This window comes from Mus caroli, chromosome 8 (assembly GCF_900094665.2).
Source record: "Mus caroli chromosome 8, CAROLI_EIJ_v1.1, whole genome shotgun sequence".
Taxonomy (NCBI): domain Eukaryota; kingdom Metazoa; phylum Chordata; class Mammalia; order Rodentia; family Muridae; genus Mus; species Mus caroli.
The window spans coordinates 19,364,764-19,376,317 of NC_034577.1; the positions used below are offsets into that span (position 1 = coordinate 19,364,764).

An 11,554-nucleotide genomic window follows, 5' to 3' on the forward strand; every position below is an offset into this window, starting at 1 on the left:
CTTTCTTTCTTTCTTTCTTTCTTTCTTTCTTTCTTTCTTTCTTTCTTTCTTTCTTTCTTTCTTCCAGAACTGTTCCTGTATAAAAGAAATGCAAGGACAAAAATGGAACAGAAACTGAAGGAATTGCCAGCCAGCGACTGGCCCAACTTAGAATCTATCCCATGGATGGGCACCAAACCCTGACACTATTTCTGCTGCTATGATGTCCTTGCAGATAGGAGCTTAGCATGGCTTCCCCTGAGAGGCTCTACCAGCAGCTGACTGAGACTGAGACAAATGCAGATACTTATAGCTAACCTTTGGACTGAAGTTGGGGACCAATGTGGAAGAGTTAGGGAAAGGATAGAAGGAGCTGAAGGGGATTGCAACTCCATAGAAAGAACAACAGTGTCAACTAACCCAGACCCCTGGGAGTTCCCAGAGACTAAGCGACCAACCAAAGAGCATACACGGGCTAGTCCTAGGCCTCCAGCATATATGGAGCAGAAGACTGCCCTGTCTGGCCTCAGTGGGAAGGGATGCCCCTAATTCTGTAGAGTCTTGAGGCTCCAGGGAAGGGAAATGGTGGGAGCATTCCTTCTCAGAGGCGAAAAGGGGGGTGGGGATGGGATGAGGAGCTCTGAGAGGCGGGACCACCAGGGGAGGCAAAAAAAGCAAGGCATGTAATGATCAAAATGAATGAATAAATAAATAAATAAATAAATATAAATAAATAAATAAATAAATCTAAAGTACAGCAGTATAACAATAGGAAACAATAGTCTCTTTTACACTTGAAATTCTCTAAGAGCTTAGATCTTAAGGTTTTATTTAGTGCTAAGGGAGAAAACAGTACTATGGGTATTATAGATACTTGAATTAACTTGATTATGTCAAATATCTAAGCATATATACACATATCAAACTATCAAGACACACATATCCAAGGACAATTTATATTTGCCATTTTTAATCTTAGCAAAAATCCTCTTAAAACTATGTAACTATTAATTAAAACTGAAATCTACATTGTGATTGCTGTTGTTCTGACAATGTGAAAAGAAATACTGAGAGTCACTGATTTAGAGGTAACAAAACTTTTACCTGCCCCGTATATTGATTCGCACTCCCTGTCCAGGTCGGGACAGTCTCCATTATAACAGATAGCCCCGCTTTCTTTGCAAGCATGCCCATTGTTTATAGTTACATCAGGTGGACAATTTCCTGAGCTCCCATTGCAGACTTCAGGAATGTCACAGTATAGATGCTTTTCTGGCCTACATTGATGTGTTCCTGGTAAAAACTAACAAAAAAAATTATATATAACAATATTGTGTTCACAAATATTTCAAAACAGTACTGATCATTTGTGAGTCCTTAGTGATTTTTTTAATCTCATAGTATAAGTTACTGTGATATTCATTTCAAAATAAATTGAATGTTTGTATGAAACAAGAGATAAGACATCGATGTATAAGGAACGGTATACAGAACATGATGTGGGGTCATGAGCGGCCCTCGGTGGGGAGCGTGCTTGTTGTAAAGCCTAAGGGCCTAAGTTCAAGTCCCCAGAACTCACATAACAACTGGGCAGGGCAGTATACACCAGTCATCCTAGTGTGGGGACCAGGAGGGTCAGACAAGAAGATTCCAAGGTTCATACACCAGCTGGTCTAGCTGAAAGAACAAGCTTCAAGCTGAGAAAGAGACACAGATCAAAGAAGGGAGCTAGAGAAGCAATAGGGGGAACCACACCAGTGCCAACCTCGGGTTTCACATATAGGCCAGGGCAGGCATGTGCACTGGACACGCACACACGTGCACACACACACACACACACACATACACATATACACACACTGATATTTTGTGCTTTCATTCAAGGGAGCAAGGACTATAGTTAGATTTCTAAATTACTCTTATAAAGATATTTTAATTAGGTCAACTTCAAAAAACAAACACATCAATACTTATACCATAGTTTGCAACTGTGGAATACTTATCAACTCTAAGACAAACTAAAACAAGTACTTGAGAAAATTGTGGGGAATGAATGACTAATGACTACAGAAGCATTGAAAGCACAAGAAGTTTGAAATGGGGATCCAAACAGGATCTTTCTGCTACATTATAGTATTTCATAAAGAGAATTCTGAAGGTTTACAGAACGAAACCTACAGGATCATCTAGCTCATACTTCTTGGCCATTATTTTCATTTGACACTTAAAAGCAATCACCAAAGATGAATATAACCATGTTATGAATTTCGAGGGGAAAAAATGTAACTGTCAATTGAGAACAATGGAGAAGACAGCATGGATGGAAGGTAGTTCAGTTGTAGTATTCTCCTATGGGACACTCACTACAAAACACAGACCTGGAAAGGAATCCAACCAGGTCAGCAATCAACATGGAATCTGTCAGTAATGGCATTGCCTATCACTAAGAAGTACACACTTCAATTTATACACACACACACACACACACACACACACACATATATATATATATATATATATATATATATATATATATATACATACATGATCCTATGTTAGCTGGACCTGATGGTAGACTCCTGTAATCCCAGGTCATTGGGACACTACAGCAGGAAGATTGTAAATTAAAGGACAACCAGGGATGCAGATTGAGCTCAAGTACAGCTCAGGTCAAACAGAAAATTTGCCACAGAAAAAAGAAGGGGGGGGTGGGGAAGCGGTGGGAGTCAGCTTCAAGTTCACAAAAACAGTGATATTAGACAGAGACTGTGACATTGCAGCAATTTTCACAAAATAGGAAATTGAGTCCTCAATTTGTTATCATCTTTCTTTGCTTCAAATGTTAATTTTTTTCACATAAAACTGTAGTCATAAGTCAATCCATTCTGTGTATAATTTACTAGGTGCTTATATAATATTACTAAACTTAAATCTTACTTGACAATCTTTGCAGCATGTTGATGAGGGAGAGTTACTGTCACAAGCTCGTCCTGCTTTCAGAACACATCTTCTAGGTTCACAACAGCTATCACGCCCACATTCCTGCAAAGGCAAACACACGGCAGGAACAAAAAACTTGATAGAGGGGATGAGTCGAGCAAAGTATTAGCAATTGCAGCATATACAGACAATAATATCCATTCATTCTCACAATGCATTGCCAGGTGTGAATAGAGTGACTGATATTCCACTTCTTTCCCAATCCAATTAGAAGCCATAGAAAAATATAGGAAATAACTTTTTCTTGAAGTTGTATACAACAGGGAAAGAACCATAAATCACAATGGAAGAAAAGTCAAAGAAATCAATCCAGAGCTTGGCAGGTGTTTTCCTGAGCAGACCATGATAATCTTGGTGATTAGCTAGGGTGGTTAGAGTTAGGGTTACAGTTTCAGTTAGGGTTAGGGTTAGAGCAACAAGCTAGTTGCCCCTAACCTACTGCCATCTGCAAATCTATAAAGCTAGTTCCAGACCCAGAGAAGGTAAACCTGCATTGCACACGAGCCACCTTTCCCAGTTGTCTTTCCTTTCCTACTCTACACGCCCCCCCCCCATATCTCCTCTATTCCTCCCTTATATATGGCTATCTGTACACCCACAGGCCTAAGTCCAGTTGGTTTGCCTTTGAACCTGCCTTGTTCGAAAGCTACCTTTGAACAGTGAGACACTCCCTCCCTCTTTGATCATTCCCTCTTCCCATTTGTGATGGTTTGAATATGGTTAGCAGGGAATGGTACTATTAGGAGGTGTTGCCTTGTTGTAGAAGGTATGGCTTTGTTGGAGGAAGTGTGTCATTGTGGGTATGGTCTTTAAGACCCTCATCCTAGCTCCCTGGAAGTCAGTCTTCTCCTGTTTGCCGCTGGAACAAGATGTAGAACTCCTAGCAATTCCTACATCATATCTGCCTTGTTGCTGCCATGTTCCTGCCTTGATGATAATGACCTGAACCTATGAACCTGTAAGCCAGCCTCAATTCAATGTTGACCTTAGAAGAGTTGCCTTGGTCATGGTGTCTGTTCACAGCAGTAAAACCCTAACTAAGACACCATTGGTTTGTTGGCATCCACAGGCCTCTTTCCAGACCTTGGTTTCAGAGCAAATTTTGCCTGGTCCAGTTGAACAACTTATCTACTAGCTTGATCTGGTCTAGCTCAGGTCATGCAGGTCTAGAATAGACCAATCTAAGGGAAGACTGATTATCATATCAGGCAAACAGCCAAAGAAAGAAGTCCACATGCCCAGGTCAAAGCACCAAAACAACAACAGAAATGACCAAGACGGCATGTCTCCCAACACACCAGCTAGTCCTTAGAAGTGGTATCTATAAGAACTACCTAGATAAACCCCAGGGTGCAGAAATTAAAAGAGCATTCATATGCTTTATAAAATATTTCAAGGGATATGAAGTAGGCATAAACAATCACTTCAGTGAACTCCAAGAGGATAACAAGAAACCCTTGAGTGAAGAAAATACAAATACATAGCTGAATGAAATTAAGGCAATTCAGAATTTGAATACTGAATTCAATGTAAAAAGGTAGAAACACTAAAAAGAAGAACATATGCTAAAAAAAAACATGAATTGAAAATTATATTATCCCAATTAGAAAACTTAAGAAACAGTCTTACAAGTAGAATGAATCAAGCAGAATACAAAAAGACTATCAGGACTCAAAGTAGACAATCTAGACAAAATAATGACTACAAAAAGGTTAGACAAACACAGGAAAGGAGCATGCAGTAACTGTGGGACCATATGAGAAGATCAAACCTTCCAAATATAGGCTTGGGTGAGAGAGAAGAATCCCTGGTTAGTGGAATGGACCAGATCATTAACAAAATCATAGGAGGAAAAGATGCCCCAAACTAAGGAAAGATATGCCCATATAGGTATAAGAAGCACACAGAACCTCAACTAGTTAAGACTGGAAACACACACAGACATATACACACCATAGCATATCATAATTAAAACAATAATATCTAGAACAAAGTAAACATATTGAAAGCTGTAAGAGAAAAGAAAACACAAGTCACATATAAGGAAAACCCATCAGTATGTTTCTCAATGAAAGCTGAAAGCCAGGAGAGTTTGGAGAAATGCATTACAAGTTCTGAAAGACCATGAGTGACAACTGTACCAGAGAAAGCACCTTTAACACAAGAGCTAAATGAAGTCAACCATAGGTCAAGAGGTGGAGCACGTAACCAGCTGACAGGGAGTGAACATAAATAAACAGAAAGGAGGGGCTTTGAGTTACAGGGCATTTAAGGCAGCCTAGGGAAGGAGAAAAAGTTTTATCCCCCCCTCCCCTTCCCCCTCCCCCAGGATATCAGTGGAATAGAAAGGTCAGCTGGGTGCTTTCTCTGACTCTCTGACTCTCTGAGCTAGCAGGCTTTCACCACAGCATCTGACTCCTGAGTCTTCATTTGGAAAATTTAACGTTTGGAATTTAGTTTTTTAAAACAACAGAAAGACAAAAACCATGTGATCATCTCATTGGATGAAGAAAGGCCTTTGACAAAAATCCAATGTCCCTTCATGCATGATAAAAGACCTGGCATAAAACTCGAATAAAAGACTAAGTGCCAGATAACAGAATGAGAAAAAATTAACAACTACACACCCAGTAGAACGCTAATATCTAAAATATATAAAGAACTCCAAAAGAAACCTAGACACTAACTAACTAACACATAACCCAATTTAATTTGAAAAGGCTTTCAAAAGATAAGAAACACTTACAGAAATGTCCAACATCTTTAGTCATTAGGAAAATGCAAATCAAAGCTACTTTGCAATTTCATCTTACACCAATCAGAATGGCCAAGATCAATAAAACAGATGACAGCTCATGATGGCAAGGATGTGGGGTGAGGCTATTGGTTGTTCTCCACAAACTTGATGGCAAGAAGTTGACCTGGTACCTACCAAGAGCCTTCATCCCTCCTGATTGGTGTTCATGGTACTGGAATGTACTGTGCACACTAACCAGAGGCGAGAAAGATCAACACACCCCTGCTACAAAACCCTGTGATCAACAATGGTAACCATCCTGCATGGCCACTGCACACGGGTACAATAGTGGCACAGATGTTGCGGGAGTAACCACCAGTCTATTGGATTTAAGACCCACTACACGAGATGGAACCCATGCCTGAGGCTGATCGCATAGCCAAGAATTTTAGACTAGATAGACCCTGGATCTGGTGACAAACTGTCTACTGCCAGAGGAACCTAGCAATAAAATAACTGAAGTTTTCTCCTAAAGTAGATGAGAACAAACACAGAGACCCACAACCAGACAAGGTGCGGAGAGCATGAGACTGTAGAACACTAGGTCCTCAACGGAATGTCTCCATCAAATCCCTCTCCTCAGTTCTCAGGGAGAGATGCCAAAGAGTGAGTGGGAAGATTGTAAGAGCCAGAGGCAATAATACCAAAGAAACCACGTCTTCCAACACTACAGGACTGACCCACGCATGAACTCACAACGGACTATGACAGCATGCACAGGGCCAAACCAAGCAGGGTCTCTGAACTGAAAGGGGGAATTGACCCAAGCTCCCATCCCCAACTACAAAGCTATCCGCAATTTAACAACCGCTTGCAAAAGAAAAATTAGTTTCCTCCAGGGAGACTCACTGTGTATGCAAACTACTCTAGAAGGCAGGATCCACGATTGGCAGTAAATGGTGAGCAGAAAATGAACTCAAGGGTGTTTCTGAAGATGTTATTGCCTCATATTGCTTTCTTTGGGTCTTTTTTTTTTTAACCTTTTTGCTTGTGTTTTTATTTCTGAGCTTTAATGAGTCTGAGTGTGTGTCTGTGTGTATGTGTGTTTCTCATGCTCTTTTTAGTTTCTTTTTGTTTATTTGTTCATTCATTTTGTTTCAACCTTGTTTGTCTATTAATTTGCCCATTTTCTTAAGATGGTGAGGAGGAAGAAGGCATGGATTTGGAAGGGTAGGGAGGATTCAGGAGATGAGAGAGAGGAAATGTGAACAGAATATATTGTGTGAAAATAACTTTACTTTCAATCGCAAATAAAATAAAAATTAACATTCAAAAAAATCAGTAGCCTTCTTATATACAAATGGCAAACATACTTGGGAATATTTAACCAAGCAAATGAAGGACTTACATAATAAAAAAAACTTTAAGACATTGAAGAAAGCAATTTTAAAAGATATCAAAAGAAAGGCAACTCTTGCTTATATAGGATTGAAATTGCTTAAATGGCCATCCTATCAAAAGCAATCTATAGATTTAATGCAATCCCTAAAAATCCTTCATAGAAATTGAAAAAAAAACCCAAACTTCACACACACAGACACACAATCACACACACATACAAAGAAGAAAAAAAAAAAAACAGGATAACTAAACAGCCCTGAGTAACAGAAGAACTCCTGGAGATATCATCTCAGCTTTCAGGTTGTATTACACACATACAGTGAATAAAAACAACATAATATTGATATAAAAACAGGCTTGTTGATTAGTGGAATCTACTGAAGACCCACACATATGTCAAAACACCTAAAGACATACAAGCCTTGAGAAAGAAGTAAAAAAATACACACTGCAAATGGTGGCAATCAAACGAGATAACTGCATTAGAAGAATAATCCATATTATTCATAGAACAAAACTCAACTCCAAATGGATTAGTGACATCAACATAAGAGCAGACACCCTGAATATGAGAAAAGAGAAAATGAGGAATAGATTTGAACTCAATGTCACAGAAAAGGATTTTCTCATCAGAACACTGGTAGCACGGGCATTATGACCAATGCTTAATAAATGGGCTCTCGTGAAGCCGAAGGATTCTGCACATCAGATACAAGATCCAGATATCCCATTCTTGGGCATATACCCAAAGGATCCCACATCCTACTAAAGAGATACTTGCTGATCCATGTTCACTGATGCTCTATGCACAATAGCCAGAAACTGGAAACAACCTAGATGATAAGCTAATGAATGGGTATGAAAATGTGGCACATTTACACAATAACATATTATCCAGCTGTTAAGGAAAAGCAGAATTCTGTGGTTTTCAGGTAAATAGTTGAGGGCTAGAAACAATCCTCCTGAGTAAGGTGGTCTAGACCCAAAAGGCAAATATTTCCTATTTTCCCTTATATGATGAGGATGTTAGCCTTTAATATTTAGATATGTGTGCTCCAATTAGAATAGCCAGAGAGGTTAGGTACCTCTTAAGGGACCAGGGTATAAGGCTGATCTCCCCAGGAAGGGGAAACCAAATAGTGTTATGGAGCGATAAAGGGGAAACTAGAACAGGGAGGACTAAATAGGGAGGAGTGGGACCTAAGAGTAAAGGAGCAAATATGAGGAAGAACAAATAATGTTACAGGGCTTTTGAAAAAAACATATGGAAACCTACTACTGTAGAAGCATCTCTATGTGTGTATATGTGTGTGTGTTGTATATGTATATGTATATGTATATGTATATGTATATGTATATGTATATGTATATGTATATGTATATGTATATGTATATATGAAAGGAATTTAAATGGAATCACCAGAAAATGGGGGAGCCAATGCCTCAACTAGGCATCTTATGCCACTAAGCAAACCCATCATTACTAGGGATGAGTTACATTTTACTGATCATTGGCCAAAGTGGTCCCATAGAGTCCCTCCAATATCTCAGGCTGTTGCAAGGCCTCACTCTCCACAGTCTAATGGTAAGGCCCTACTGCTAAAGACAACACTTAACTTACACCACTGAATGTGGGTAGACTGAGCTTGTGCTCAGCTACAAGCTTCATTCCTGCGACAAGCTTTCGCAGTGCTGGGAGGTGCTCTGCAAGCTGTCATGGGACGAAGGTCATCACCAATCAGCTACAAACTTGTGACCTGCCTACCAGATACGTAATAATGGCACAGATGGTATGAGAGTAACTGCCCACTTCTTAAATTAGATTTATGGTCCACCCTATGAGATGGAGCCCAGACAACAGAGATGAAATAGGTCATGGACCCCAGGGGAACATCTACTGTGATAATCCTGCTTTAAGATGCTTATCAATAAAGTGACTTCTCGTGACATCTTTACACCCATAGATCAGTGCGTCACTCAGCACTCATCGGTGGCTGGTGAATAACAGACCCACAGCTGGACAATGTGCAGAGAATAAGAGACTTTGGCGTATCCCTCCCTGAAAGGGATTTTTATATCAAACCCTCTTCTCAAGGCTCGCGGAGCTACACACAGAAGAGAAGGCAGACAGACCGTAAGACTCTGAGGTGGTAGATGACTCCACCAAGACCGACACAGCACAGCTGATATGCATGTGGACTCGGAGAGACTGTTACAGCAAGCACAAGACCTGCGCAAACTCATCAGACAAAATCCCAGCTTTGCGGAGAAGCAGACACCAAGTCTCACTCACCCTTACTAAGAAGCTACTTGCAGTTGATATGTCCTGGGAAGGGAAAACCAGTTTCCTCTTACTGAGTGATACTGGGTATATCAAACACACCCCAGGGCAGGCCCCATGCCCAGGAGTTGTCACCCTATGGACTCTATGGACTTGTGTGCGTAGAGTTTCATTTTCTTTCGGTACTTTTTGTCTTGGTTGGTTTGGTTTCTCCCCTTTTTGTGTTGTGAGAGAACACAAAATCGAGTAAGGAGAGAGTGGGGAGGTTAAGAGCACCGGCTGCTCTTCCGAAGGTCATAAGTTCAAATCCCAGCAACCACATAGTGGCTCACAACCATCTGTAATTGGATCTGATGCCCTCTTCTGGTGTGTCTGAAGACAGTGACGGTGTACTCATATATACATAAAGCAAATAAATAAATATTTTTTAAAAGTTAACCAGAAAGAGCACAAATAAATGGCTTAATGATGCAATTTAAACTTTGAGGAGAAAAAAAATCAAAGCACAAAGCCAGGAGATGATAAGAAATAATAAAAATCAGAGCAGAAGTTAATGGAGCAATAGCAAAGAAAACAACACAAGGACAGGAATGACTCTAAGATCTGCCTTCTTGATAGACAAGATTGACAGATGCTTGGCCCAGCTAGACGAAAGAAACGAGGATCCAAATTAGCATTATCAGAAATGAACAGGGAAACATACACAAAGAAATTCAGAAATGCTATAAGAAAGACTTTAAAAGCTGTGCTCTGAAGCTGGAAAACCTAAAGGTGGTGAATTAATTTCCATTCATCCAAAGCACGAGAGTTACCCCGAGAGATCAAAACTAATGAAGAAATTAAAACACGTGTAAAAGCCTCCCACGTTTAAAAGGAATAAAGCTGAGCTGCAGCAGTATCCAACCAGACTTTTGAAGATCTACAATCAATATTTCTTAAATTTTTTTTAAAAAAACATGTAGAAACATAAGGAGCTCCTCCAAGCTCATTCCAGTATTATTTTACTATCAAGGGCAGGTAAAGATACACACACACAAAACAAAAATGAAATCAATCAAAAGACAGATCAATGTCCCTGGTGACCATAGATGTAAAAATACTAGCCAGCCTGGAACAGACACCTGCCAAGGTCACCCACTACGATCAGTAACTCAGGGATGGCTCAACACATGTAAGTCAATAAGTATAATCCATCACATAAATGCACTCAGTAAATGGAGAAACAGACTTTGATAAAAATAAATCCAACGTCTTTTCATGATAGAAGTCCTAGAGAATGTAGGACTTTTGAATAAATCTAACCAAGCAATCAAAAGGCCTCTAAAATGAAAACTTCCAAATCTCTAAAGAAAGGTATTTAGGAAGACAAAAAACCAGAATGACTCTCCTATGTTAATTTATCTATATAATTAATATTATAAAAATGACCACCTTCCACAAGCAACTAGATTCAAAGGGATCCCAATCAAAATTCCACCAACATTCAACTTCACTCCATAATTTAAAAAAAATTGAAATGTAAATAAATTAAATATCCAATTTTTTAAATATAGAGTACAAACACAAAATTCAGTACATGTTTAGTGTGTTTAACTTGTAGGCATTGCATACAGGCACTGTGGAGATTGCTGAGCAATGGTGGATGTTCTCACAGGATGCATATTGTCCAGTCAGCTTATTCTCCTCCATAGCCTTCCTCCCCTTCTCCTCCCCTCCCTTTCTTCACTCTCCCTCGCCCCTATTAGTCCCCTTTATCTCCCAGATTAACTTTTTCTTTCGTGTAACATATACACACATGGTTACACACTTATATAGAATCTAAGAACGGCATAGGAATGAAAATGTGTTATATTTGTCTTTCTGAGACTAGCTTAATTCACCTAATATGATAATCTCCATTTTCTGCAAATGATACAACTCCATTCACTGCCTTTTTCATGTGCAAGTGACAGATACCTGTAAAAGAACTCACAAAACCACCCCTATACACACAACCCTACAAAGAAATACACAGGAATAAATCTAAGCAAGAACTTGAGTAAGGCACCAAAAAGTGACGGGGGCGGGGGGGGGGGAGAGATCTTACTTTCAAACACTGGAAGAATTGACATCAGTAAAATGCTCACACTGACCAGACTGATGGAAAGCATCAACGA

The 11,554-nt window shown here is 39.6% G+C and overlaps 1 protein-coding gene across 1 annotated transcript in view; it reads right to left on the reverse strand.

Annotated features, from left to right (window-relative positions):
- The window catches only part of LOC110299910 (disintegrin and metalloproteinase domain-containing protein 32), a 102,087-nt gene that overhangs the window by 39,066 nt on the left and 51,467 nt on the right, over window positions 1–11,554 (reverse strand). Inside the window, exons 13-14 of the mRNA XM_021169865.2 lie at window positions 2,917–3,021; window positions 1,084–1,282 (exon numbers count right to left, since the gene is read on the reverse strand). Of these exons, the coding sequence (XP_021025524.1) occupies window positions 1,084–1,282; window positions 2,917–3,021 (304 nt within the window). The remainder of the gene's footprint in view (window positions 1–1,083; window positions 1,283–2,916; window positions 3,022–11,554) is intronic.